Source organism: Manacus candei, unplaced genomic scaffold (assembly GCF_025592945.1).
Source record: "Manacus candei isolate 608988 ecotype Guabito, Panama unplaced genomic scaffold, ASM2559294v1 h1tg000023l, whole genome shotgun sequence".
NCBI classification, from domain to species: Eukaryota; Metazoa; Chordata; class Aves; order Passeriformes; family Pipridae; genus Manacus; species Manacus candei.
Window position 1 is genome coordinate 6,070,538 of NW_026138071.1, and position 27,510 is coordinate 6,098,047.

The 27,510-nt window shown below is 37.4% G+C and overlaps 1 protein-coding gene across 3 annotated transcripts; it reads right to left on the reverse strand.

Annotated features, from left to right (window-relative positions):
* Positions 1-9,678: 9,678 nt before the first annotated feature.
* LOC127470899 (cytochrome P450 27C1) lies at positions 9,679-27,438 on the reverse strand. 3 transcript variants are annotated; one of them, XM_051786950.1, is made up of 9 exons: positions 26,947-27,438; positions 22,353-22,489; positions 20,711-20,910; positions 18,202-18,411; positions 16,766-16,929; positions 13,975-14,141; positions 13,113-13,191; positions 11,923-12,126; positions 9,679-10,187 (listed from the first exon to the last, which is right to left on the reverse strand). In XM_051786950.1, the coding sequence occupies exons 1-9, from the start codon at positions 27,268-27,270 to the stop codon at positions 10,071-10,073; spliced, it is 1,602 nt and encodes a 533-aa protein (XP_051642910.1). In that variant the 5' UTR covers positions 27,271-27,438; the 3' UTR covers positions 9,679-10,070. The 3 variants fall into 3 exon arrangements, with proteins under 3 accessions (XP_051642910.1, XP_051642909.1, XP_051642912.1); XM_051786949.1 differs by having other exon boundaries at positions 22,353-22,543; positions 26,947-27,425; XM_051786952.1 differs by having other exon boundaries at positions 22,353-22,470; positions 26,947-27,095.
* Between the last annotated feature and the right edge of the window lie 72 nt (positions 27,439-27,510).

Genomic DNA, 27,510 nt, shown 5'->3' on the forward strand with positions numbered 1-27,510 from the left:
TTAAACGTTTACAAAATAACGTTTAAAAGAGCAGATGTCTCAGGGTCAGAACACATTCCTCTCCATCCTACCTCATATATTTACTTCTCCTGCTTAGGTCTTTTCTTCAGCGAAACTGGTTTGGAAGGGATTTTTGTCTGATTGCGTCCTTTCAAGTGAAAAGCAAATGATTGCAGCACATGAGCTGAAAAGAGAGTCCATGACAAACATCAGACAATTGTGAAACAAAATCATCCAGACACACATATTCACCACAATGAAAAATGATGACAAACCGTGTACATTTTAAAAGCTGGGATTAACAGCAAGCATCCACCTCTCAGCATGAGTCATTTCCCAGTTATTTCTGTGCTTGATTGGATCAGCACCAAAGCTACAGAGCATTTCCCTGGCTCCAGGTGTGTTGCAAAGGCATTCCCCTGGCATGACCCAGTGAAACCACATACTGTGAGTGGCTATGCATCTGAATGACCATATAAGCCATTTTAGCCAGGTGATATATGAAGGTTGTTGCTTTGTGAATGGGAGAGGCTTCAGTCTTGTGTCTATCCACCCTTGTACTGACCTCAAACTTACAGCATTTTACAACCTTAGAAATGTAAATAATTTCACTTAGACTGCACAAAATAATAAACATACAGGCTTGCAACTTATGTTTGTATTTGTTTGTGCTCTGTGGTATTGTAAGGCAGAGATGTCTAACCTTTTGGAAGCCATTAGTGACAGATTCTGCACAATTGAAGTTAAAAGAAATCAGACAGTGCTTATGTGCACCTCCCACAATGAGATCCATTAAGTGCAATATGTGCACAGTTGTCTAATCTATTCTAACACTAGACCCCAGGACACTTAATTTCACCTGACTATATCCAGGTAAACATATCTAGTTTAATTTGAGTCACCTTGGCTTCTTTTATAGTCAAAAGAGAGAAATCAGTACCTCCAAAGGATGAAAAAGATAAAATAAAACCTCCCCCTTAGCTACAGCAGGAGATTAGATGAATAGCTTAAATAGCTAAAGTTAAGACAGCCAGATTGGTTATGAAACCCACCTGTAGTCCATCTCCCTGGTGACAGGATGATTCATTTACACAGTTCATGGGGAAGAAGCAAATCTGTCAAACACACTAGCACAAACACACATCTTTAACATGTACATACCACCATTGCTTTTTTACTGCTTTCTTAATTGATTAATACTCTAGTCAATAATGCTTATGTTAGGCCTCAGCCCCATAAGTGCATTTCACTTCTCAGATGTCTCATTAAAGGGAGATGAACTGCTCACCTGTTTACAATTAAACATATGCTTAAGTGCTCACTGGTTTGAAGTCTATTATTTTGTAATTTAGGTACAATTTATTCCCTTCATTGCACAAATTGTTATTACAGCTCTTTTTTTCGTTTTTATTATTATTCCTGTTTTGCCAAGTTTGTCCATCTGGGAGCAGGATGGACATGATTCTTAATTTAAATTCAAATAAATATTTAATTTTTAAAGAGTGATTTCAGCAATGTGTCCATTAACATAGTTTTATTTTTTCTGACTTGAACCTTTTAATTGTAGTTTGTGTGTTTAGAGCTACAAGCTGTGATAATCAAAATATATTCATTTCCCTGAAACTGGTGGAAAAATCTTTCCTGTATATTCTAATTCATTTAAATAAAAAAAAATTCTAAAATTAAAACAGCAGTAATCTCCACCATTCATGGAACTAGAAGTATATATTCTCTGTTCCAGTTATTAAGAAGATTAAAACCCAGTTAAATTGATTTTTGTTTCCTTTCAGTAAGGAGTTCTGGTTTTAAGTGTATAATTACTGTTTTTAAAAAATATTTAATAGAGTTGAGTTCATTAAAGATGTTTATGATAAATATAAATAAATCACTACTGAATTCTTAAAATGCTTATATTTATGCTAAATAATATTATTTGCAATAAATTATTCCAAGAATTCGGAGGCCCTTCTCCTCATGTACTAATATAATGCAAGATGGGTCTATTTCAATCACAATTTCTTGTTGTATTCAAAGTTGAATTTCAAATATTAAACAACCTGGTTGTTTGGATCCATAGTTTTGTTCCAACTCTAACCCTGGCCATAGCACTACAGGTCAGTTGGCCTCACTCACTGCCAGCACCACTCTCTTGCTTCAGTGATGTCAGTTGAAGGATTAACTTAAGACCAACACCTTGAAAACAACAAATTACACAAAACGTGTATGTAGCAAAATCTAATCGAGTTCTGATTCAACCCTGACTGCCTAAACAGCCTGCTTACCTATTTTTCCATTGAAGATCATGCATTCTTCTGGGACAACATTCTGAAAGAGCTTGCAAAGGTGACTTCTGTCTTTCCTTTTAACCTGATAACATTATCAAGGGTAAGTCGGATATCAACTTCACCACTATCTAGTTTGCCTTAAAATTCCTTTCTGACTGACTGTATTCTCATGGAAACTCTTTGTTCTCTCACAGAAAGCTGCTAGGAAGGATCAGGAAGTTTCTGCCATAAAAACAGTAGATAAAACCTTGTTGATTAAGTGTTCTGTCCTTTAAACCTAAAGCAAAATGAAAGAACTTTGATTTAAAAATAGTGTCAAAATTCCTATGTGCCCCATTGTGCAGGAAAAGAAGGGATTTGGCATATATGAAGCAATTCTTTTTTCACTGTCATCAATCAACATGGAAGTAGGCAAGTGAATCGTGCTTCCTTTGGAAATTACTCTGAGAATTCTGGAAGTCTTCTACTATTTATTGTAATATCTTAAAAACTAAAATTAATTAAATACTCAAATAGATAGGCCAATTTGTCCTCATCTATAACTATGGTAGAAGACCTGGCCCATCTGATAGAATCACACGAAGGATATCATATCATCAGGATACCAGCACAAACTATCAGTGAAATAAATAAGATATTTTCCATAAAACATACATGCACAAGGTTTCATACTTGTGATAATCATACCAGGTAGACTTATGTAATTGTCACAGTTGCCCCAGTTGTGATGTCTTCTTCCTTGCTTCCCTTTACTGAGAGCCTCATTTCATTTCCTTGGCAATGAAATTGAGTGACTTATTCACTGAAAATTATTTATGAGAGCTATCTCACCTTCAATTAGTCAACTCACTATCAACACGAATTTGTTCAGTTTTAAAAATTATCCAACTCATTGCTTTTGAGATCTGGGATTCGATTTTTCAGAAAATTAAGATGGTAACTTTCTGGTTTGGGCACGTGCAGTTTTCTGCAATATCCAATATACTATTACTGTAAAATGTATTTTATTTAATATTTACTGACATTTATAATAGTGTTTTCTTAGTCCTGGATCAGGACTGAACTGCAGAAAATACAGCACAGAAAAATGTAAAAAACAATTATATTTACCTGTAACAACTCAGCCATTTCCACCAGATTACTTTATCAACTCTCTAAAGACTTTCATAAAGACTCAGTGAAAAACAGTGAAGGCCTCAAAAGAATCAATGATCCACAGTAAGTAACTTAAAAATTAGCAGTACTTCTCTGCAAAAGCCATTTTTAAAGTCACTAGTTTTACTAAAGGTAAATCAATACAAATGTTTGCATTTCTGGTAAAAAAAATCCTATGCAGAAAAACAATGCTTCTGGGTATTATGGGGACTTTGAGGAACTTTATGCATGTGATTTATTTTTGACATCATTATTTGGTTCACACCAAAGGGTTAATTTCCAGTAGAAAGTACAGGCTCAAGAGATTAAAAGTAGATGTTTACTGTAGTAAGCCTTCATGCATTGGGATCACTTATATTATTTAAATACCAGCTGCATCACTCAAATATTCCACCTTAAAAATAATGTGGGTCCATGCATTGTAATGGTATGCATTTGGAAAACCAGGAGTGAAGTATAAGCCATTTTGAGAGAAAAGAGCAAACAATCCCATCAAAATGGTTTTTACTGCGAACAGCTCTTTGTTATTACAAGCTCAATTCTTACTTAAATTCTAAATACTATACTCAATTGATGTAGGTACTTAGCTGTTTCCAACTCTGGTAAATTAGCACATTTCTTCCACTCATGGGCAAATATTTGATCCATGATTGACAATGGAATAGAGTCTTAGAATTGAGGGTCACTTAGTTAGAATTTATATATTTCTCTTTGCAAATTTTGTGACGTTTTTCCATGTCATGCAATGCTCTGACATGTTCAAGTCTCCCTGCCAAATTCAGCAGAAAACATTTACAGTGTCCTTGAGGGTTTGATATGTCACAGCCTTGTGCAGTTATCAAGGTCATCAGCATGCTGGAAGTATAAACTTAGATGTCAGCCTAAATTTCTGGTTTGTTTTCAGACCCCATTTTGAAACAAGGCAACACTACCAGATAAATGAACCAAACATATTGTGAAAATTTTTCTTAACGTGTCTTTGCACAACTGATGGAAATGCATACTGTTTCTGCTACTGTACTCTAAAAGCCAAAGGACAAGTCTGGAAATGTTGCAGCATCGGAGGATCTTTACTATGAATTTTGCAATACAGGATGCTCTTTCAAACCCCACCTTTTGGAATCATGGGAATTGGTGTACAGACAGGAAAAAATATCAAAATCTGAAACCCAAAAACTTAAAACCAAAGAAGGGTAGGGAGAATTAAGCCATCACTTCAATGCTTTCATTTATTTTAAGGCATTCATGGCCTTGAGTCACAACCTACACCTTTTTCTTGGGCATGGAGGTAAAGATAAATTTATTTTAGGTATTGCAGAAATGTCCTGCTTGGAAAACAAGCTTCCAGAAACTGGTAGCAAATAGAAACCCAAAAGGCAGCTGTTAAAAGTGAACAGTATTTTTGGTCTACATAGCACTAGTGAGGTCCATCACATTAAGACAAAGCTAACTGCCTGGATAAGAATAATCTTGCACAGCATTGTCTTCTGGATGTATGCATGATGCGACATCTTCTGAGATCCTAAATTTAAAACAAACAAAAATATTCCTTCCCAGCATGCCAATAAGATCCAGGTTTACCAAGAATTACATGGTAAGAATTTAGTAAGGCAAGCAACCGTACATACCCTAAACGGAGCAACAAGTAGGTACAAGCCACTTGCAAATCCTACCAATACTACATCTACTTAGAGCCTCATAGGGGTGTGGCAATCCTAAAACCACATTGTTCTTTCCTGTTGAAATTACATATTTGCATTCTATTTAGAAAGCTTTTTTTAAAGAGGAGGAGAATAAGAAGGTTTGACCTTGCCATTAATGAAATATTTCCTGGAGATATTTAATTAATTATCCTACGCACAAAACTCACAGCAAACAAGTCTTCATCTTCCTATAAAAATATCAGAAAATATATGTGTAAACAGACACAATTCATGCTTTTACACAATATGGAATGGAACCATGCCCTAGACACATTTTGATAAAGCTAATCAGATAAGTTGTACTCTTTTTAAAAAAATATTTTACAGGTTTCTTCTCATTGCAATGGAAGGATAGAGACTGTTCTTTGGACACAAGTACTAGTCCCACATTATCTTGCAATTAGAGGTTGCTATCCATCCCATAGGAATGTCCAGCTGATCACAAAGACTATACTGAATATGTATTTGTCTTGGCCCCTTGGTTAGAAACAATAGTCACTAAAAACACCAATCAGAATCACAGAAACCAACCAAGGGAAGTGTCTTTTAGCTAGCAGTTCTTACCCCTTGTTGAGTTGCCATCCTCTTAAAAAATAGTCCATAAAAACAGTAAAATCTGATAAGGCTTCCTTGTTTTAGTCCTTCTTTACAAATTCCTGAGAAATAAATAATGGATTCTCATTGCTCCCTGGTGCTGATGCTAAACATCACTCTTTCCAGTCAAGTTGTCCAACATTAAATTTCCAAACTTTAGATGCCAAATACATGTTAATAAAGAATTGGAGGGTACTTTCATTTGTTGCCTTATCGTAAAGACATTTAAAAATAATGAACTCTTTTCTCCTCTCTTTTTTCCTAACACTATGCAGTTAAAATAATAGTCACAAAAACAAAGCAAAGGCCTAGGAAAGATTTTCTCCTCTGAGAAGTAGCCAACTCAGTGGAAAAGCCTTAGGACTCTGACCTGACCCATCACCTGGGAAACATAAGGTTATTCCCCATTCACCATATATTTTTCTGTAATTTAATTCATTTTAATGTTGCCTGAATTGAACAATTGATATTTTATCACTTCTCATGGCAGAAACTCATTAATAGACCACTATTTTCGGTGCCACTGTAAAGATGACTGTGTGCTATTTGTAATTACATAATAATTATATTATTTTATATATATATATATATCTCCAAATAATAGCATAAATTTCATTTGGTCTCTCCCACAGTATTAGGTAGTGAAATGCCAACATCAAAAAATAATTATGAATGTACGTAATACCAAATTATGCATCAACACAACTGCAGTAATTACAAGTACCACTCTTGTATTCCAATGTGGCCCTGTGTCGTGACAGATTAAAACATTAATCTCTACTATGCACTCGCCAATAAATCCTTGTCAATCAAGGTGACCCAATCTCAGAAGATACAGAGAGTGGAATTTAACAAGCTGAGACTGTTCGGAGTGAACCCAAAATTTACAGCCTTGAAAACATACAAACATTAGAGACATTTGCTTTGGTAAAGCAGTATGGATGTATTAAATCTTTCCTGCCTCAACTTAATCTGACAAAGCCAATGAATGGAAAACTGTAACCATTCTGTGCAGTCTTCCCTGGTGAGGTGATTGATCAGCTGCATCACAATATGAGTTAGAAAGCTTTGCCAGGTGAGATTCTTGTCTCAGAAATCTGCAAAGTTGGGATATTTTGTAACCACCTTTAAAATACAGTGTACACTTTCCAGAGCCAGCATCTATTTATGTTGCAAAACTAAGCTCACTAGCAACTAGTAAATGAATATTTCTTGGATTAATTTGGTGCCTTCTTTCTGTGTGAAAAGAATTGCATGTAATTCCATACAACTTCATCTGAAAATAACTGGTGTTTGATAGAGTTATCATGATTACTATCCATATATTATTTATGAATGTGTGACCATAAAAGAAACATCTCTAAATGTGATAGTGAATTACGGAATGCTTTTTCAGTGGTATCTTAGGTGAGTATTTTTAACCAAGCCCTTCCAGATATATGTAACTTATTCCCCACATACCTTTTTCATTCTCTAACATCTAGACTTAATGCTTCTTTTTTGCATCTGGGATGAGACTATCTCTGCAGTATCTGGGAATCTCCAAGCAAATTCAAGTGTTCACTCCTATCTGCATAAAGGAGACAAAAAGACTCACAAGCTGAGCTACTGAGAGTAAGAAAGAGTTGTCTAAATATTTCTTATCCTGAGATCTAACTGTGGTGGCAAACATTCTCTTGTAGTGTTTATCCCTTAGACACTTCCTTCCAAAATCCCTGATTCCAGCCTTCCTTTTATCTGAATAAAGTGGGCTGCTTCAGTGAGTTTACACTCCAATGTAATTGTTTCCCAACTACATAAACACTTGACAGCAAACACTGTGTTTCAAACAATTGCTAAGACTGGTACAAATACCCTCTAAATGGTGTCAGAAGATCTACTCTTCACTGCAATGTTTACCACAACAGTGCCTGAAAAAGTCAAATATCTCACTCAGTTATTTTCTGTCTCCTATAGTCTTATCTTACCCAGACTGTGATCTCTTCAGAGTAGGAACTGTCTTTATTTTGAATTTTGCATGATAACAGGTAGAGTGTCAAAGCTCAATGATTAACAAACTCCGTTAAAGACAAATCTCAGCAGAAGGCATACAGCACTGCAAAGGCTGGATTTTTTTCTAAGGGAGCCCACGTGAAACTTTGGACATACTGTACTTTTTTTTACATGCAAATTCCCATTCTAAACAAGCATACACAAAAGATGAACACAAATTGAGCACGTTTGCACATGCAAGGGCTAAGAATCCTTGTCAAACAAGTATAACCAAACTACTGTATTTTTGAGAAGATGTAGTAAGTACCTTTCTTTTAGCCATGTATATATAATTCCTTTTTCCATAGATCCGTAATCACAGACTTTCACTAAGGAATACTACGGAGGCAGCACCACCTAGTGGTACCAAAACCACAGTGTAGTATTTTCAATGGTTTCCTTGAAGAGAATTCCATTGGAAACATAGAAAAAACTCTCAGATTAAATTATTTTTTAAAATACCCACATGACACCTACATGTTTTTGTCTCTTTTTTTTTTTTTTTTTTTTATTCAGCAAGAACATGAATAAATAATATTTGCAAGGTCTTGGTATACATGTACATATTTTCTGTTGTAAGTACCTTTTGAAAGGGAAAAAGGTATGTGAATGTGTGTATTAATCACAGAGGATAAAGTATGTTTCTTTTTATTGTACATATATATAAAAATATTTTTTTTTAAATGATCAGTTATTAAAACAGTTACTACTCACACCTTTTTTTCCAACTTTATTATTTAATACTGCAGGTATAAGATTTAGATGAAAACCTGTATAGGAATAAGAAATATCTAGCAGCTTTGGACCACTTAATATTTTCTGACGCACATTCCAGTGAGCCACATTTTATCTTGCTTCAACATATACAGTCCACACAGAGCCAATCACTTTGCAAAAATCAGAAGGGTTCAATGTGTAAAACCAGTTGTTTTCCACAGTGACTGTATTAGCATATGTATTTACATCTGTGCTAAGTAGCTGTACAGCGCTGTGACTATCACTTGGTAGCACTTTAAATCATCCTGCCATCTGCTTTTCACAGGGCCCTGTAAATCCTCTATTAACACTTCTGTGACACTTCAGGAGGTGAAAAACTCTCCAGTGCATCTGCTACCGTGGGAGCCTCCCTGCACAAACTAACACTGTTCTGGAACACCGAGAATTGGGGATTTGTTATAGCTCTTCTGAGTTTTTCTCTGGGCATGGACAGGGTAAGTTTGGCATTACCAAATATGTAAATCTTTAGTAATTATATGATAGCATTTTTTAGAGTTATGAGCATTATGTGAGAACATAACATAGGAAGGAAAACCTCAGTGATCAAAACTACCATTTTTATATATATCATGTGAATAGTACACACATCAGGCACACAAGCTGCTCTTGCCTCATCCCATTTCTCTCAACCTGCCCCATCCTCCATGCAGTCCACAGCCCACCTCTCCAGTTCCTGAACTTTGACCTCATGTGATATTTGGTATGGCCCCACAGACACCACTCTGAGTGGCTCTCCCGCTCCCGTTCCCAGTCCCATGTAGCAGCATAGCTCTTCTGTTTCTAGCTCCAAACAGCGGAGTTTGATTTTTTACACTTCATAGTCTTATTCTTTGTATCATTAACACTCTTCTATGTATTAAGCAATTAATCAAAACATTAACATTAGAGTCAGTCCTAGAGTATTTCTTGAGTAACTTTGCCATTATCTTTCCTCCAGAATGACAGTACCCTTAACATAATATTATCTTTCTTTCTGCTAGGTCATTACACACTTTAAATTCTTGTAAAATCCCCATATTTTCTAGCTGCACTAGTAATTTCCCATGAAGCGGTGAACCTTCCAGTTCTATCCAAACTTTAATATGCTAAAGAAAAATGCAATTATAAATAGTCATTAAAATAAGACTCAGAACTTGTAAATTCTGTATAAATATTTTATTATGTATAAAAGACAACTTACATGGATAAAAAACGACTGAATGACATTAACATGTGTGAATTTACTTTTGGTTGTTTTGGGTTTGTGTTCTTTTTTTTCAATGCATGTGTTATTACTAGAAGTCTTTCCAGGTAAAAGGAGATTCCCAGTGCAAGAAGGAATTTTTTCAGTATATATTTCCATATGTGTAAATAACTATTATAGGACAGGTAATTTCTCTTACATACTGCTACAACTAAGGCAGAACATAATACTTCGTCATTTTGCCAAATACCTACAAACCAACCAACAAGCATGTTTAAACATCCATAAAATGCAAGTCTGTTTCCATGAAAATTGAATAAGTATTTCCAAAATATCTGAGTCTCACTTTCTGTCAGAAAATCTCATATTGATGGAGTTTCCAGGAACCAAAAGTCCATGGGTTTTGGCATGAACTGGTTTGGTTTTGGGAGAAATTTTGATCTCAAAATTCTGAAGTAACTGTGAAGATAAAGAGGACAAGTATTAGAAAAGCTGCAAAATTACAGATGAAGATTAGCCTTCAAAAAAGAGGACATAACAGACTGTCACAAAAAAAAATTGTGTTGCAGTTTCTGTGGAGCTGAAAGTGTATGATTCCCATGCAGGAAAGAAAAAATAGTTGTTACAAGGTAAAGATTATAGTTCAAAATCTTCCTCCTCTGATTGAAGGAAGACTAGTCCAGTTCTTTCTGAGGAACTTCCACATAAGTACATTAAACAGTCTGCGTTATCAAAGAAACTAAGGTCTTTTTCAAACTTTGTGAGGTTCATCTCTATCTATTTCAGATTTCACTTCCTTTAATATCAATCAATATGTGCAATTATAAAGAAAGCAATGAGTCCCAATCCCATCAGATATATTTCTCTTCCTGGGCAGATGGAAACAAACCAAAAACAAGAAAAAAACTGTCCAGTGCACCAAGTGAAACAATCATAAATCAAGGAGTCAAATATTAGAACCTCTCCTGAACAGTCACTATAATTTCATCACACAATTCCTCTATGCATTAAACCTCTTAATGAAACTGAGATAATCACTTGCAAACATAAATTACTGTGCTTGTTTTGGCTGGGATAGAGCTAATTTTCTTCACAGTGGCTGATATGGGGCTGTATTTTGAATCTGTGCTGAACACAGGGTTGACAATACAGAGATGTTTTTGTTATTGCTGAGCAGGGCTTACACAGAGCCAAGGCCTTTTCTGCTTTTCGTACTGCCAGGCTGGCGAGGGAGCTGGGGATGCATGGGAAGCTGGGAGGAGACACGGCCAGGACAGGTGACCCCCATTGACCACAGGGATATTCCAGACCATATGACATCATACTTGGTATATAAAGTGGGGGGAAGAAGGAGGAAGGGGGGATGTTTGGAGTGATGGCATTTGTCTTTCCAAGTAACCATTACATATGATGGAACCCTGCTCCCCTGGAGATGGTGAACACCTGCCTGCCCATGGGAAGCAGTGAATGAATTCCTTGTTTTCCTTTGCTTGTGTGTGCAGCTTTTCTTTCCCTATTAACCTGTCTTTACCTTAACCATGAGTTTTCCAGCTTTTACACTTCTAATTCTCTTCCTGATCCTGCTGGTGGGAGAGTGAGAACCATGACAATCACAGAAATCATGGGCTAAAACAAACTTCAAGAGATTTATCTCACACATTTTGAAGCTGAACAAACAATACACCAGCTATCTATTTTTAAACTTTCAGGAGGGAAATACCATGACTTCCTCAACTTTTCCTAATATTAAACATGGAACATAGAAAAATTCTACTATTTGTTGTCACACTGTGATCAGTACAAGAATATAAAATCTATTTTACATCTCTGTAAGTACTGAATTCTTCTAAGATACTGAAACTGAGCAGATAGCCATCCTAATAGACATTAAGGAAGACTTCTGATGCACTTACAAAAGCCTTCTGTACCAAATCCGTTTCCTTAACAATCTTACCTTTAGTTTTACTTCACGTGTACTATATATTTTTTTCCTTCTGCAATGTAGTTTACCAGTTATGCTACATTTCAAGCATGACTGTTTTCAATTTTTTAAGCCTTTGCAGTATAACTACATTAGACAACACTCCAAAACAAGGTTTTTGAGCACTGTAAGACACCCAGAAATGGTATATGCAGAAAAAAAAATTCATATCAATTTATCTTTCTTCTTGTAATGCTGTCACATCGTTCTGACCTGAATCAGTGCAAGATGAATTTCCAGCTCTGCAATTCTTTTCCCAATACAGCTTCGAATTCCATAGCCAAAGGGGATGGAACCAAAGTTGTCTACTCTGTCCAAGTTATCTTTCCTCAGCCAGCGCTGAGGTCGGAACTCGTTTGCCATTGAGAAATATTCCTCGCTGTATGAAGTAGTGTAATGACAAAGTGCCAGCTGCGTCTGAGGAAACAAATTATATTCACATTCAGCTAACTTCAATACAAATAACAAAATTAAAATGCAATTACTGTAATTTCTGCAATATGAGGTGATAAAAATTAAGTATCTCTGAGTAATTCTAGAAGATAAAAGGATATCTAGAAAAATCAAATCCCTTTCTCAACTCATCAAATGAAATAATCTTCAAGTTGTTTTGAATGTTGCTGGGTATATTAGAGAAGATGCAGTGGGGAAGGTGAACAAAAGTCACAAGAATGAAGAATTGTTTCAAAAAGCTGGTATGAGAGAAAGGGAGGAGAGATTTGAGTCAATGGAAAAGGAAAAAAGAGAGGATAGGAATTAAAAAACCCTACAACACTCTGGGGGGGGGGAACAAAACCCAGCAATAATTGATGTCCTGATGTTCCCAGTTAAGGGGAGGGAAGCAGGGGGAAGATGTGTGTAGAATAATATATTACCAACTAAGAATCCTGATTCTTTCAAAGGTACGTTGCTATAACACAGGAGTGCTGTCATTTAAAATAAAATCATACAATTCTAGCCTGATCTCTGTGTAATCTTTCAACAGTATAAAGGAAAGATTAATAATTTAAAAAGGAAATTAAACTCTTTCTACAAGAAGAGTTAACAGGCAAAGAATTAGAAAACTGCAAGGATAATAAAATTCATGCTTTTTTAATTGAATTGTAGCACTACATAGATGTTTTTAATAGACTCCACCCTCAAGAACATTAAGAACAAGTCATGATAATAAGTTTGATCAGTGGGTGAGCGCCCAAATAAAAAATACGAAAACAACAGCAACAAACCAATTATATAATCCATTCATGGAGTATAAATGAGTGTTATTGAAATACTTTCCTCTCAGTGTTTTAGATTGGTGAAATCTTTTAAAAATCAATGGAGTGTATATATGTTGTAATAGATCACATTTCATACACAAAAATTAAACTCTGCTCTTTGCTGAGGGCTGCAAAAAAACCTACCCCTTTAGGTATAAAGTATCCTCCAACGATCAGGTCTTTTTGGGTCACTCTTCCATTTCCTGGCAATACCGGATATAAACTAGAGAGAAATATCCATCAGAAGTTCAATAGTAATGACCAATGCAATTAAAAAACATTTAGATCCCAATTTGCATTTACAGATACATGATACGAATGCCATATCCATTCACAGCAGAAAGGTTTTTCAAAAGTACAGAACTCCTTGGAGATTCAAGGACCTTGAATCATCTGTGAGAATATGATCATTACCTGAGAAAAGTTATTTACTAGTAACTGGAGGCTGAGATATTTGGTCTATATATTTATTTGTTTTACACATGTACAAGCATGCACTTATTTGGTCAAGATGGATATATTTTAGCACTACTGCTAAAGCTGAAAAAGCCTTGTTGATGCCTTCTCTAAAATTCTCTTATTCCCCTCACCTCACAATGAAAATTTATTATAAACATATTAAAAAAAATATGTCACATGCCTTTAATTTAAATCAAGAAGCTTAAAATCATTGAAGTGACACTGCAAACTACCAGTGTTGGGGAGGGGATTGTTACACTTCATCCTACAAAGGGCAAAAATCAAGCTTGCAATTACTTACCTTAACAGATGTGTCCTACATTTGTGATACCACTTCTACCTTACTTACAAAGATTAAACATAATATAGTCTATCATATTCATCACTTAAGCATCCTTGGACACAATACTGCTACAATAAATAAAAGCAACACATAGCAATAAGGACAATTGAATACAAACTTATGTACATAGCACAGACTCAAAATCCATTAGAAAAAAAAGAAATTAAATTTTTCAGTTTATTATTACAGTTGTCTGCTACTTACCGCAAGGTTTCTTTCAGCACGGCTCTAATCAAAGGCAATTTCGGGACATCATGAGCAACAGGAACTTGATCTTTGCCCAGCTTGTTGACTATTTCCTCATAAACACATTGCTGAACCTCTGGGTGCTTTGCCAACAAGTATGTTGCCCAGGACAAAGTAAAAGAAGTCTAAGGAAGAAACCACAATCATCATCATCAAGCACAACAGAAGTAGATACAAAATAACATCAAGCCAAGAAAAACAATCAGTTTTCAACTATATGTTTTATATGTTTAAAGTTTTATAACAGACTGGCAATGATTCATATCTGGATTCAATGGGATGTTGTAAGATTTCGCCATCCCCTCCTTCATCCCTTTTCCATCTAAAAGTGCCCCATATACCGAAACAATCCATGTTGATATTTTCCCAGTGAAATATAAAAAGCAATAGACAAACCAAATGCAAATGCAACTATGTAAACAATATTGAAACATAAACATTCTAAAGAGCAATGGATTAGGTTAACTGTTAGTTTTCAATATGTTTTACCTTCCTCCCAACAAAAACACTTCACAGGAACCAAGATAAGAGAATACTTTTATTTACTTAGTGTTAAAATCTTTTTTCAGGCCAGGACATGGTTGGCTTTCTGGGTTGTAAGCACACATTGCCAGGTCAATGTTGAGCTTCTCATACACCAACATCCCCAAGTCCTTCTTTTCAGGGCTGCTCTCAATCCATTCTCCACCCAGCCTGAATTTGTGCTCAGGACTTCCCTGGCCCTGGTGCAGGACCTTGCACTTGGCCTTGTTGAGCTTCTTGAGGTTTGCATTGTCCCACATCTGAAGTCTGTCCTTCTGGGCGGCATCCAAATAGTACAACAAAGCTCAAGGTTATTAAAAAATGTGTGGGTAAAAAAAAAAAAAACAGCTTCTGGAAATGCCTTATTTTGGTCTTATGTTTTAAGATCAATTTAGAATGCATGATGTCATCATGATGGTGACCTTTTATGTCTTGTCTTCAGACTGGGGTATAATGGCAGAAGCATCATTCTCTTAAGCTTTTCTCTTTTCTCTTGCAATATTGAGTGGCTGTGTAGTCTAAAATACAACCATGTTCTATTCTGCTCAGAGACAATTGTGCCAGCTGTACACAGAACTTCTCTGATATAAACACTGTTACTTCCCAGGTTCCCAACTCCTTCATAACCTCTTAAAAATTAGCACTATTACAGCTTTGTAGCCAAAAACTGCCTTACAATTTTGTTGAAAGCTTCTATAATCCTCTAAACCTCTTTTGTTTTTTTCAATAAAATGAGATCTGAATTGACAGCAGAAGGAGAAAGAAAGATTCCCTAAATTTTCCTTTGTACTTGGAAATGAGGAAATCAGAAGTACTGTTCTCTCACAGAGACAGTTCCCAGATGTGAAAGCTGAGTCAAATGGAAAGAGAAATTCTTGTTGGCATGAACTTGAACATTGTCCTTTTAGTTTAAATAAAACTCTGTTGCATACTAAAAAAAGGAAAATTAATGGTCTGAAAGATCAGAAAATGAATGGGATGAATAACTGTACTTTACTTAAGAACCAAACATAAAAAAGATCTGCAAACTCATAAGCCCTTGGGATATATAACCAATGGAATCATATTCAGCACATAAAAAAGTTTTACATATGCTCCTTATTTTGGAATTCAAAAATGATTGCTTTTAGGGGTTTTGTTTTCTTTAGAAACCTTACAAACTTTCTTAAATCAAAAAAGTCTGAATTCAATTATCCAGGTTTGGGGTTTTTTCCCCTAGAGGCCATTTTACTTTTTTACTTATTTTAATCTTTTCTTCTCTAAGACTACTAAACACAATCCTAGCACTTTCTTTATCAAATTAATATAATTCCTTTTAAAAAACTGTTCAGTTACAATCATTTACAATAACAGTGTTCATTGATATTCTAAATAATTCTATACATTGTATATATAATAACTCATTTTTATCTTTCCTGAGTCTGTGGATTGTCACGCTGCAGTCAATACTAAGCTACACTGATTTCATATGATAGGAATGAGAGGAGGGTCAGATGCGTATGTGACCTTAATGTTTATGTTTCTTCAAATGGTCTACATGACAAATCAGAAGAATAAAGGAAGAGAGATGCTTAAAACATTTTCCTAGGTGTCAACATGTTGGATACACCAGCCCCATTAGTCCTGAGACCCCTACCACAGCTCTTTGCCTCCCCCTGACTGTATGTTGCCAGCACAAGCAGGGGCAGGGTGAACTTATGCCTTACCCACATCAGTGCTGGTCTAACAACCCCCTCCTAATGGACTCCAGCAGAAAGCAGATATCTGATCCATAATGTGTGTCCCAGTCAATTTAATATGCGAAAATCCCTTACCAAATTCTACATACAAGTTTATTGATCAATTTTTTTCTCACACTAACTTTCAGCGGCCTTTTCTATTTCGGTTTATCTAAAGAAGAAAAATACCAACCTGTTATGCAAACCAATAAAAGAAAATGTGTAAAATTCAAGTTGAATGTAAAGAAAGTTGCTATTTCATATGTTTAATAAACTGAGGAACTGACTCCCAAGTGATAGGTTCCCGTTAACCACAGCTAGAAGAGAACACTGACTCCATTCCAGCAGAGAGATTACACAGCTCAGTAGGTATTTTGCATTACTTAAAGATGTCATGACTTAAATGTGTTAAATTATGTGCTTGTAAACAAGCTATCTCTAAAGATAGCTGCAAAATGATACTGGTTTACAAAAACAACTATGCACAAGGAAAATTATAACAAGCTTACTGTGTCCACTCCTGCCAGAAGCATTTCAGTCATATTGGCATAGATCTCTTCCAAAGTAAGTTCCTTACTCACTAGGAGGTATGTAAGTAGCCCACCATTCACTACTTTTCCTTGGTCCAGCTGAGACTGAATAGCCTTCAATTTGTTGTTAACATGGATCTGACCTTTGGGATTCAAAAAAATTGTTAAGAGTCCATTTTTATTTTTCTGTTGGTTCCATTCAGTAATGACATTTCTCCCTCATGCTACATTGTACTACACAGCCAGAATAAAAAAAAAAAACAAAACTAATCTTCTTTCTCAAGTTCAAAATAACTGAGAGGTCGTGGAGGTCCTTGGGTACTCGTGGTAAGGAAAGACTGAGCTAACGGGAACCTCGGGAGCTCACAGCACAAGAATGCTGAGCACAAAGGATACAAGAGACTACAGTTTCTAACAAGGAGAAAAGAAGGCTCAAGGTCAAGTTTTTATGCCCACCTGGCTTGCTTTCTGATGACTCTGCAAGAAGTGTTGAACTCTGCAGAGCCTGCTGCAACTCAGCACAAAGGCTGCTACAAGACATTAACAGCAACCAGAACTTAATTACTCTGAAGACAAAGATGAGTTGCGTCAAATAATAACAAAAATTGAAAAACTTCAAGGGATGACATGTTGAGCAATTTTGCCCAGAGTCCCATTTGTACCTTAGAGACTACAAACATTATCTGCAGTCAAATCAGGGTTTTAAAAAGAAGAAAAATCCTCAGAAAGTTAATGCCACACAGAATGAGACAACAAAAAAATGAAAATGCATGCAGCTTTCTAACATTCAGAGTTCGGGGTTTTTTAACCCTCTGGAATATTAAAAAAAAAAATTGCAAAGACAACTCCTTCTTACTTACATGCAAGCTGATTCATAAAGTAGCCTGGAATGTTTTATTTACCAAAAAAACCCATATTGTACTACAGCAGTGTACTTCTATGTCAACTTATATGCTTGTATGTATGTAAATAAACTTCACAAAGAGTTTAATTCATTGTTAGAGTGGAATTTTTTAGCTTTCTAGTCAGTTTTAGTGGTGATTATTTGTCAGAGTGTCTAACTAAAATTTTGCTGAAGTCAACAAAACTACCCTCATTAGAATTGGAGTGACTTAAGATAAAACCTTGGCAAAGAATTTGGACCTGAAGCAATGACTGGGGGTTGAAACAGATGAGGACAAATAACAAAACAACTGTATAAAATAGGGAAGTGTCTGAAGTGTACTGGTAAAATTCTTTCTCACTAGATTTTTTTGGTTTTTTAAATAGTTCCCTGGCCAGTCTGCATTTGATGTGAAATTTACTTCTGCCACAATGTCTTCTTATAATTTTAGGAGAGAAATGCATCTTGTCCCATTCAAATACACATAGAACCTTCAGAAATACAGCTGAACTTTTCTACTACTAAATCTTACTAAATTTGAAGAGTCCATCCCAGGATCTGCAGAACTCTCTCCAGGGTTTTGGAATAAGAGGACGAAGCCACTTGGGCATAGCACCTGCATACATAGTGATCTTAAACATACTAAACATCAACTCCAGAGCCTTAATATATTCAACAGTCTGCTGTGGGATGTTGTTTTCCAGGCAGCCCAGACGGCATTCATACAGAATAGTCGCCACACCTGCACATACAAAATCAAAGAATTGGCTATACACATGCATAAATACATATTAATAATTTAAGGAATTAAAATACTAACATGAGGGAACCACCTTACAAGAAATGTTTAGTTATTATTACTACAGTTGGAGAACAGATGAAACAGAAATTCAAAAGGCAGTGAAAAATCCCTGCTAGACATTGTAGCAGACAGTAGTTGCTATGTCAATAATGCTCTGCATGAGAAGACAGCCAGGAATTCCACCAGAAGTAGAGCAGCCCTCCAGCACGCTCGCTGTGTTTTGCATTGCACTAGAAATCCCGAGCCTGCCGCGTTGGCCTCTGAATCCACAAGGACATGCAAATCCAAAGACAGTTCTGATAACTGGTGACAACGCAGGAGTTTCTACCAGTGGCTGTGTCTGTCATCAGCTGGAAGTAAATGAATACTGAGTATGTATAAATGGATAAAGAGCTTGCACTCCAGATGTGCTCTTAATGCACATAGTATACTCCACCCAGCCCTGAAAAACAGCGTGTGTGTGACACTGCTGCAAGTGACACCACTGACTGTCCCTTGTTCTGATGTGCTGTAATTTCCTCAGATGTTTTTCTGCCCCTCTAGAAACACCACCACCACCACCATCCCCCCAACCCCTATCACCAGAGACCAGTACTTTATTTATATTTTTTTATTAAATTATTATTCTTCTGAACTCTGTACAATTTCTTCCATTTATTAAGTTAATTCCTACCCATCTATTAGTGTCCCTGCAGTCTCTCGGATCAGTTTTTGTAAACACACCCAAATTATTAAATACTGGACCGAACTCAAATAGAAACTGCCCTACTGGAATTAGGCAAAATGTTCTCTAGGTTTGATAGCAAAGCATTTTTTAATTACTTCCTGAACACAGATTTCTAGCAATTTTTCCTCCCAACTTGTGAAATCTAGATCATATTACCCAGTTTATTTATGAAAACATCATATAGTACGGTATAAAAGCTATTCCTATTATCAAAATACTCTTATTTAACAGTTTTTCTAAAAGCTAGTGGGGTTACTCAGTAATTTAAAAAGGAAATTCGATACTTTCTCAAAGCCATTTGCATCAAATGAAATGTTTTAAAATAAAATTTTAAAATAAATTTCATGGGTTTAATTTCATTAGTAAATAGTTTGTTCACATATTTCCAAGAAATATTATAACTTAACTAGATAATTAGAGTAACTGATCTAGACACTTTAGTCTCTTTTTCCCTGTTTTCCCTGTTAAAAACAGGTACAATAGATAATAATGTTTGACTTTGATCTTACATTTTGGTTTCCTGACCAAAGTTACAGTCTAAGTTAATTAAAACTGAATTTGTATGGGAAATAAGTGCATGCCAGGCACAAGTTATAAATAAAAAGCTAAAAGAATGTGAAGAATTTAAACTAACCCATCAGTAAAGTGAATCAGTAAGCTTAGAGTTTAAAATTCCATAAAATTGGTAACTTTTAGTTTAATGCCAATTTTAGACACTACTAATGTGAAACAGACCAAACAGGCAGACAGCAATTTGATAGAGTATCTTCATAAGTGAGCAATCTGGAAGTTTTTCAAATTCCAAATTATTCAACTGCCTGTCAGAAAAGAGTCCCTACTTTTTAAAAGGCATTACATATAACATATAACAAGATTGGGTTATATGCAGTCAGTTCAAGAAATGCATGAAATATGAATCACCACTAGATTTCTGTAAGAACACAGGAAATGCCATACTGGCTCAGGCCAGAGTTTCATTTAGCATTCCCTCATTAGTGGTAGCCAGTGGCAGATGATTTTAGAGCAAGCATAACAATCCCACACTTGGCACATGTAGGCAGGGAAAAGCAGTACCCACAGCAGTATTCCACAATGAGCTATGAACTGAACACAGATACATCACACAGGGATTACCCACCTGGAATTTAACTGGTGTATTGTGAAATAAACATTTCTTAGAATCACACTATTAGAAGGTAAACATCCTTATTCTTGAGAAATGAATAAAAAAATATAGAGTACTGAAACCGTTTAATGCCTTGATTGAACATTTTACCTATATACCAGCATTTCCATGGGAATTGTTCCTTAATACAAGGTATCATTTCTTTGGACTCTACAAAAGAATTCTACTGATACCTATTGCACTAACTAGGAAGACACATGAAGGCAGAATATCAAGCTTCCCTTTTCAGCTCAATCACAATGAGACACTAGTCATTTGACAGAAATGCCTAACCATAAACACACTTTTCACATTTTCTTTACAGATGTGATCCAGCCCGGGCTTACCTTCCATCGAGTACTTGAAGAAAAGGTTGTTAACATTGGTTACTGTTTCCCCATCCTCCTCTTGACTTCTGAGGGTGTGGATTCTTTTAATTAAGTCTTTGATAACTTCATTGACTCCTTCAGAGTAAAAAGCCACATCTTCGGGTTTCAGAATTTTTTGCCTCAGTACACTTCTCATTTTTAGCCATTGTTCACCTTCCCTGGAAGAAATTATTAATGGTATCTATACACAACTTTCCTTAACAATCATCAGCTGGGTAAAAGCTCTGCAATGAAACTTTGTGATTTTTCATTGCAAATAAAAGCAAGTGGTAAAATGAAAATGATAATAATGTATATTTGTAATTATGCTCCTACATTTTTATCCTGCATTTATTGCACATCCTCATTAAATTTCAGTGTTGCAACATGTATGTGCAGGTGTAAGTCAATCTCTGGTTTGAGTGACAGCTGGCACCATAAATTCCATTACTGATACATCACTTTCAGCTACCCTCATTCTAAACCTACAAAGTAACAGGATAGCAGACCTATCTATAGAAAAACAAGTTACAGCTAAATTCTCCTTTAGCTGAGCTATGTATGGAAACCTTCATGCTCAAGGCTAAAAATCTGAATTGTAGCATCTGCGCGATGCTCTGTATGAGCAGAGTATTTGGGAACAGGGATAACTTTCAATTCCTCATGAAAATAGGCAATTGTCTTTTATGTGTCTATTTTAAATTGTTATGTATTTCCCCTTATTTTTTTTTCACCTGGAGCAATGCTGCTGCAAAGCAGAGAAACTTATTGATCAGCAAAATAAATTATCTCTTTAATAATCTCAGATATTTTCTGATTATCTCCTGATTTAAGGTATGATTTCACAAAGTATCAAAGAACTGTTATCTTGAGTGGGAACTGCAGCTTCAGATTTGAGCCTGCAGTGCAATACATTAAGCCTTTTGCTACCATGAAAGAAACAGATTGTCCATGACTCAGAAAATTAGTTTCCTGCTAGATAAGCATCCTATGTCTGTGGGGACTGTGAGTAGTTGCCAGTGGCAATTAACTACACCCACATGTACTGCCAGGTTATGCAAGTTTTAAAGACAGATAACTCCTCTAGAATCAGCCATGTACAAAAATATCTGCATGGGGATGCACCACAGTGTGAACTGATCATACTGTGACTTCTCTGCGTTAATGTACTGAGGGTGCACTTTGGTGAACAATAAAACTAAAATTAATCTGAGCAAACAAGTCCACACAGCACACCTACAACCAGATGCAACAGTCTAGATCTGAAGCAATAAACCCACATTTGTGCAGTGCAGAGCCAAAGTTAGTAAGCCCTGTTCTGCAAAACAGCTTGCAGGTGAGTCAGTTCAGATAACTCTATTTGAAACACATTCCCAAAGAAAGTCTTATGCAAGGTAGCTCCCTGCACATTCAAACTACCCATCATTACCATCTCTTGGAAACTTCACAAAACAGAGAAATTCACAGCATTCACCACAAATTCCTGCCGTCTTTCCCCCACTAACCACACAATTTTCCACACACAGAAAAGCCTGATTTCCCAGATGACCTGTACAGTCCTTCAGAAAATGAGCAAACTTTTACAAGAAAATAAAGAAAATTAAGGAGTAACAATACTTACGCAGAAATAAGCCCTGTGGCTCTCCCTCGTAAATCCCTGTACTCCTGCCAGGATTCCATGTTAGCTCTTTGTGGTGCTCTGCCTTCTGCTCGCAGGACTTGAGCAACCATGTCTCGATCTGCAATGGATACAACAAACTGGGGACCAAAGTGAGACTTGAAGATCTTTCCATATTCCTGAGTGTGTTTTTGCTACAATGTCACCAACAAAGAGAAACAGAAGTCAAGTGTTACTAAGGAAAACTCTCACAAAAGGAAACGGACAATTTGTCATACAGTGAATCGATCTCTCACATTTAGAATTTGATACTCAGCCTTTCAGTCAAGGACCAGTTTGAAGTGTCAGAAGAAAGCATCTGAGAATTACTGTGAAATATTCAGAAGGAAAACAGAGAGGTCACACTGTTCAGGACCTCTGACTGAAAAGACCCAAAGCTCTAAGGCACAAAGTGTGAGTGAAACCAAACACTGAGAAGATGAAAGGATTGCGGCACTTGAAAACACATCCCTTCAGATCAAACAGGTTAGAAAGAATGTCTGCAAAAATGAAAAACATGTGGGTACATAGGGTTAAATTAATGCCTATTGTAAATAAATACTTACTCTATCATTTTATTGCTTATAGAAAACCCCTACGTGTAAGTTTCTCACACCTAACTGAGGACAATGACAGCGCAACAGCCTAGTGAAAAACTGCATTTTGGGACAGCTTTGTCAGAGTAAACTAGAGAAAGACTTATGTTAATTTTGCAAATGAAAGGGAAAGGTAAGCTCTTATTCCTGTGCTTGATCCACAAATCATATGATTCAAGCAACAGGCAATTAATAAAGAGGATAGGAAAACATTAAATTATGTATAAAAAAAAAGAAACCCAAAAAGTTTTCCAGTAAGATTGCACTATCACCATCCCATGAAATCTTACTGATTATTTCAAATAAATTTCGTTCTGACATGGTCATAAAGTGAAACAAAATTCCCACAAATTCACTTGGAGTTTAGATACATCATCATGTCAGAGGGGAAAAAAAGTTATTCAAAAGATATTAAGACTTCAGAATTAAATTTTACAGTCTCTATTTCTGGTTAAAGTATTAAGACAAGCTAAACTGAACAAAGTGTATGCCAAAGACATCTGCTTACAGAGATATGCTGATTATAAACCAGAGATGTTTGACACCAACTACACTAGTGAAAGTCTAGTGTTGACCCAAGATTAGCTTATGTAAAGTACATTTTTATTCAGTCTTGATTACAGAGATGAATTGCTTAATTGCCTATAATAAGCTTAAGACTCATGAATCATTCTTCAGAATATGGTACCAAGTGCTTAAAAAAAATATAACTTTTTCTGCCTAGTTTCCAAATAAAACAAGATTTGTGCAATTGTGGTCTCTGCCAGTCACTTCTTTTGGAACACAGTGGCCAACTTCAGTCTGGTTTAAACAAAGTTAAAGGTCTCCTACATCGATATTCTTACCCTTTTCAAAAATCAGCATCTGGATTCAAATGAAACCCACATATTAGTCATCCTGATGAGGGAAATGCTACAGCAGAAATTCAGCTGTTGTCATTTCTGCTTGATCTGCTCCTAACCAAACACCACAGGCAGAGGAATGTGTGAACAAGCACACCCAAAACCCAAAGTATTTCTTGCCTTAAAGATATTTTAGGGATACTAAACTTGGAGATAATTGAGAGCGTGCATCTTTAAAGGAAAGCATAAATTGGGAGGTGAGTGACGCAAGGAAAAATCAGTGGAGTGAGGGAAATACAGGTCACTAGTCATAGAAAAACAGTTTCAACAAATTTTCCTATTTATGGAGCAGTTTGTTTTTTCCCCCTGATGGTGAGGTTTACATGGAACAATAAATTTTGACAGTAAATAAATCAAGTGTAAAGCTATTCAATCAAATAAATTAAATACTAGTTTTAAACCAGAAACAGATATGGACAAACTATTTGGACATCTCTTGCTTTCAATAGACTGAACTCTGTTCTATCAACTTCATGTCTAATGAAATGCCCAGGATTTCTCTTTCGTATTTTCTTTCACAACATGAGTTTTTCTTTCCCTTGTTCCAAACCTTAAAAATATTACACTCTAGTGCATAGCAATCTCACACCAGTTATCCTCTCACACATCATAAATTAAAACTGCCAGCACTCAAATCCCTCCCTCCTCACCTTTCTTTTCTTTACACTTGCATAGCACTGATAAGACAAAAGAGATCTAACTCCATCAAATTAAGAATACTTTCCCTTTGTCATAATTGCTGTAGGCGAGACTAACTGGAATCATGTTACCGAGAACAGAACCTCCTTTGTGAAAAAGCACCCTGCTCCCCCACCCCTCCTGGATATAGGGCAAAAATATTTGTGTGCTCTGAAGGACATCGTCTAAGTAGCTGTACTGGTTACCAAAGGGTTTTGGATTAATTCATTCCTGATGTTCACTGTATTGTTAAATTTAACAGACTCTTATTAATCCAGTTAATGCCTATTTGCATTCTGCATGCATGCAGACAGGGTATCCTGTGATTTTTTGGGACTTTAAACAGAATAAAAACTAGTATTATATTGCAACTTATAATTCCTCACACTTTTCTTTCTGTGAATAATATTCATTAAAGAAGAATATTGACATATCAGCCAGTGATAGTGAAAAGCATATACTATTTAGGTTGTCTTACATTCCCTTTAATATTTTGAATAATTTTCACTGTTTTGACAGTGAAAGAACTTGAAACCAATGGTAGCATCCATCTTTTTTGGTGTTATGAGACCATGGTGAGTGCCCCTCAAATTCTGTGCACCACCACATAGGTAGAGAAAAAAAAGAAATAGAATGAAACAAAAGCTTTAGATGACCTGAAGTTTCATCTGCATGCATCTTGGTTAGCAAGCAATCAAGCTGAACAATTAATCATTAGCAATTTAGTTTGGCTGCCATCAAACACAGCATAAACCCAGGAGCCCTACATTTCTTCTTAAAAATCAAAATGGTAAATACAACAAAGCTGGGCAAAACCAAGCAACTTTTGTGGGTTTTCTTTCTGTTTCCTCCCTCTTTCTAACATTTTTGGGCCTTTTGTAAATCTTAACTTTCCAGTTTTGATTCTCAAACCAAAGTTCTTTTTTCTTTTGTTTTCCTTTTCTGATTTTATTTCCTTTTCTCTTTTTTATTTGTTTGTTTGTTTTGTTTTTTTCTTAAATTTCAGCAATTTTCAGGCAGTGAACCTCTTGCAGCTGAATCTCTTTCTAGCAATTTGGGAAAGGTCACTAAGAAAAGCAAAATAATAAGTGCCACATCTGAGGTATTCCCAGAGAAATCTGTACTGCCAGTGGAAAGCATTACAGATCCACAGCTGCAAAAAAGTGAAAACCATAGCTTTACTTCTTTACACACAAGCGTTTCCTTTAGAATCGCTTAGACTACGTGGGGAAAGGGCCCCAGGAGCTGCACTGTGACTTTTTAGGAATGAAACCCACGTTTGACCAAGCAACCAAGAGAATTCATCTCTGGATAGCTACAGGCTTACGGTAAGACTGTTGCCCGTGCCAGCATCCCCGAGGGGGATCCTCGTCCACCCAACTCCCTCAGTCCCCCGCAGGGATGACGGCGCCTCACCCACCCTCGCCAGGTGCCACCGGGGAAGAGGACACGCTTTGATCTGGGTGGCACCACAGCAGCGGAGATGCCCAAACCAGGGGACGCTTCTCACCCCCGCCCGGCTCTGGTTCGTTTGACCGTCTCCCACCCGCCAGGTGACAGGAGCCGCTCTCCGCCCTCCCTCCTCCCCTCCCGCCGTCAATCCGGCCCCGCTTCCCCACCGCCCACTCCCCTCCCCGGCGCCACCGTGGTGGCCAGGGGAGGGGGCGGCAGGGCGGGCAGCGCCAGCCGCCATTCCCGGCCCCTTGTCCCGCATCCCCGGGAGGTTTCAAACCGCCCGCCTCCTGCCGAAGGGACGGCAGCGGGGCCAGGCGCAACTACCGCCCCCTCGGGGGATCTGCATGGGCGAAGTGTATTTATGTAAGGGGAGGCTGGAGTAGAAGAAACAAAATGGTCTCTGAATGCAGCGGAGCGGCGCCCCGGCCGCGGCAGGACCCCGGGCACCCGCACAGCTTCACGGCACGGGTGGGCGCTCCGGTACGAAATTCCACGGGAGCCCACGCTTCCCAGCCCTGCTCGCCAAAAATAAGCCCTCTGCAAGTTTGTGAAATAGCCCTGCTAAAAAAAAAAAAAAAAAGCCTTTATTTTTAATTATTTTTTCCTTTCAGCCCGAGGTGCCGCCCCAGCGGTTCACAACGCGCACAAAGATGCGCGGGCAGCGCTCGCAGCCCGGGGGTTGCGGAGCGGGAGGCACCGGGGCGCGGGGGCAGCGTGTGATCCCCGGCGAAACAAAACTGCCAAAGCCTCCAGTGCTGCGGGAAACGGGATGGGGGATCCCCTGAACCCCGGCTCTCACCAGCGCGAAGGCGGCGCGGCGATGCCCATCAGCGGTGCTGCGAACGCGGTGATAGACCCGGTGAGAAAAGTAAAGGTTTTAAGTAACCCTGGCGTGATTAAAGCGTTAAGTAGGCGAGTGAGCTGTACCTGGATTTCATGAATGCGGCCGAAGCCGTCCTTCCAGAAGAACTCGTAGAGGTTGTAGAGGGTGTTGGGTCCGGGCATTTCGTGCAGGCTTTTCACCCTGCCCAGGCGGCGCCGGGGGGCCTCCAGCAGCTCCGCTCCGCGCCCTTCGCCTTTGTTCGCCGCCTCTTCCCGCGGGCTGCTCCGCACCGCCAGGGACTGGCTGCTGCACAGTCTGGCCAGTCCAGGAGACCTATTGCTGGCAAAAAGTGCCTGGTAAAAGTAAGTCCTCTCGGATTCAATCGTCTGCTTGCATTTCATCGTCAAAACTCTTGTGGAGAAAGACATGGTCTTTTAATTTCAGAAGGGTCAGCTTTGCTCCCGCAGCTGCTTTTTATTTGGTTGGTCTTTCTTCAGTGCCTGCTTTAACTTGTACAAGCAGCACTTCTCCAAACTCTTACTGCATGAGCATCAGTTTACACAGACCATTAGTTAACGCTCCCTCCCCTAGGGCTGGAAAAGGGGGGTGGGTCTGGGATGAGACTTGAATGGAACGAACCTATTATTTTGTATAATTCAAAACAGATA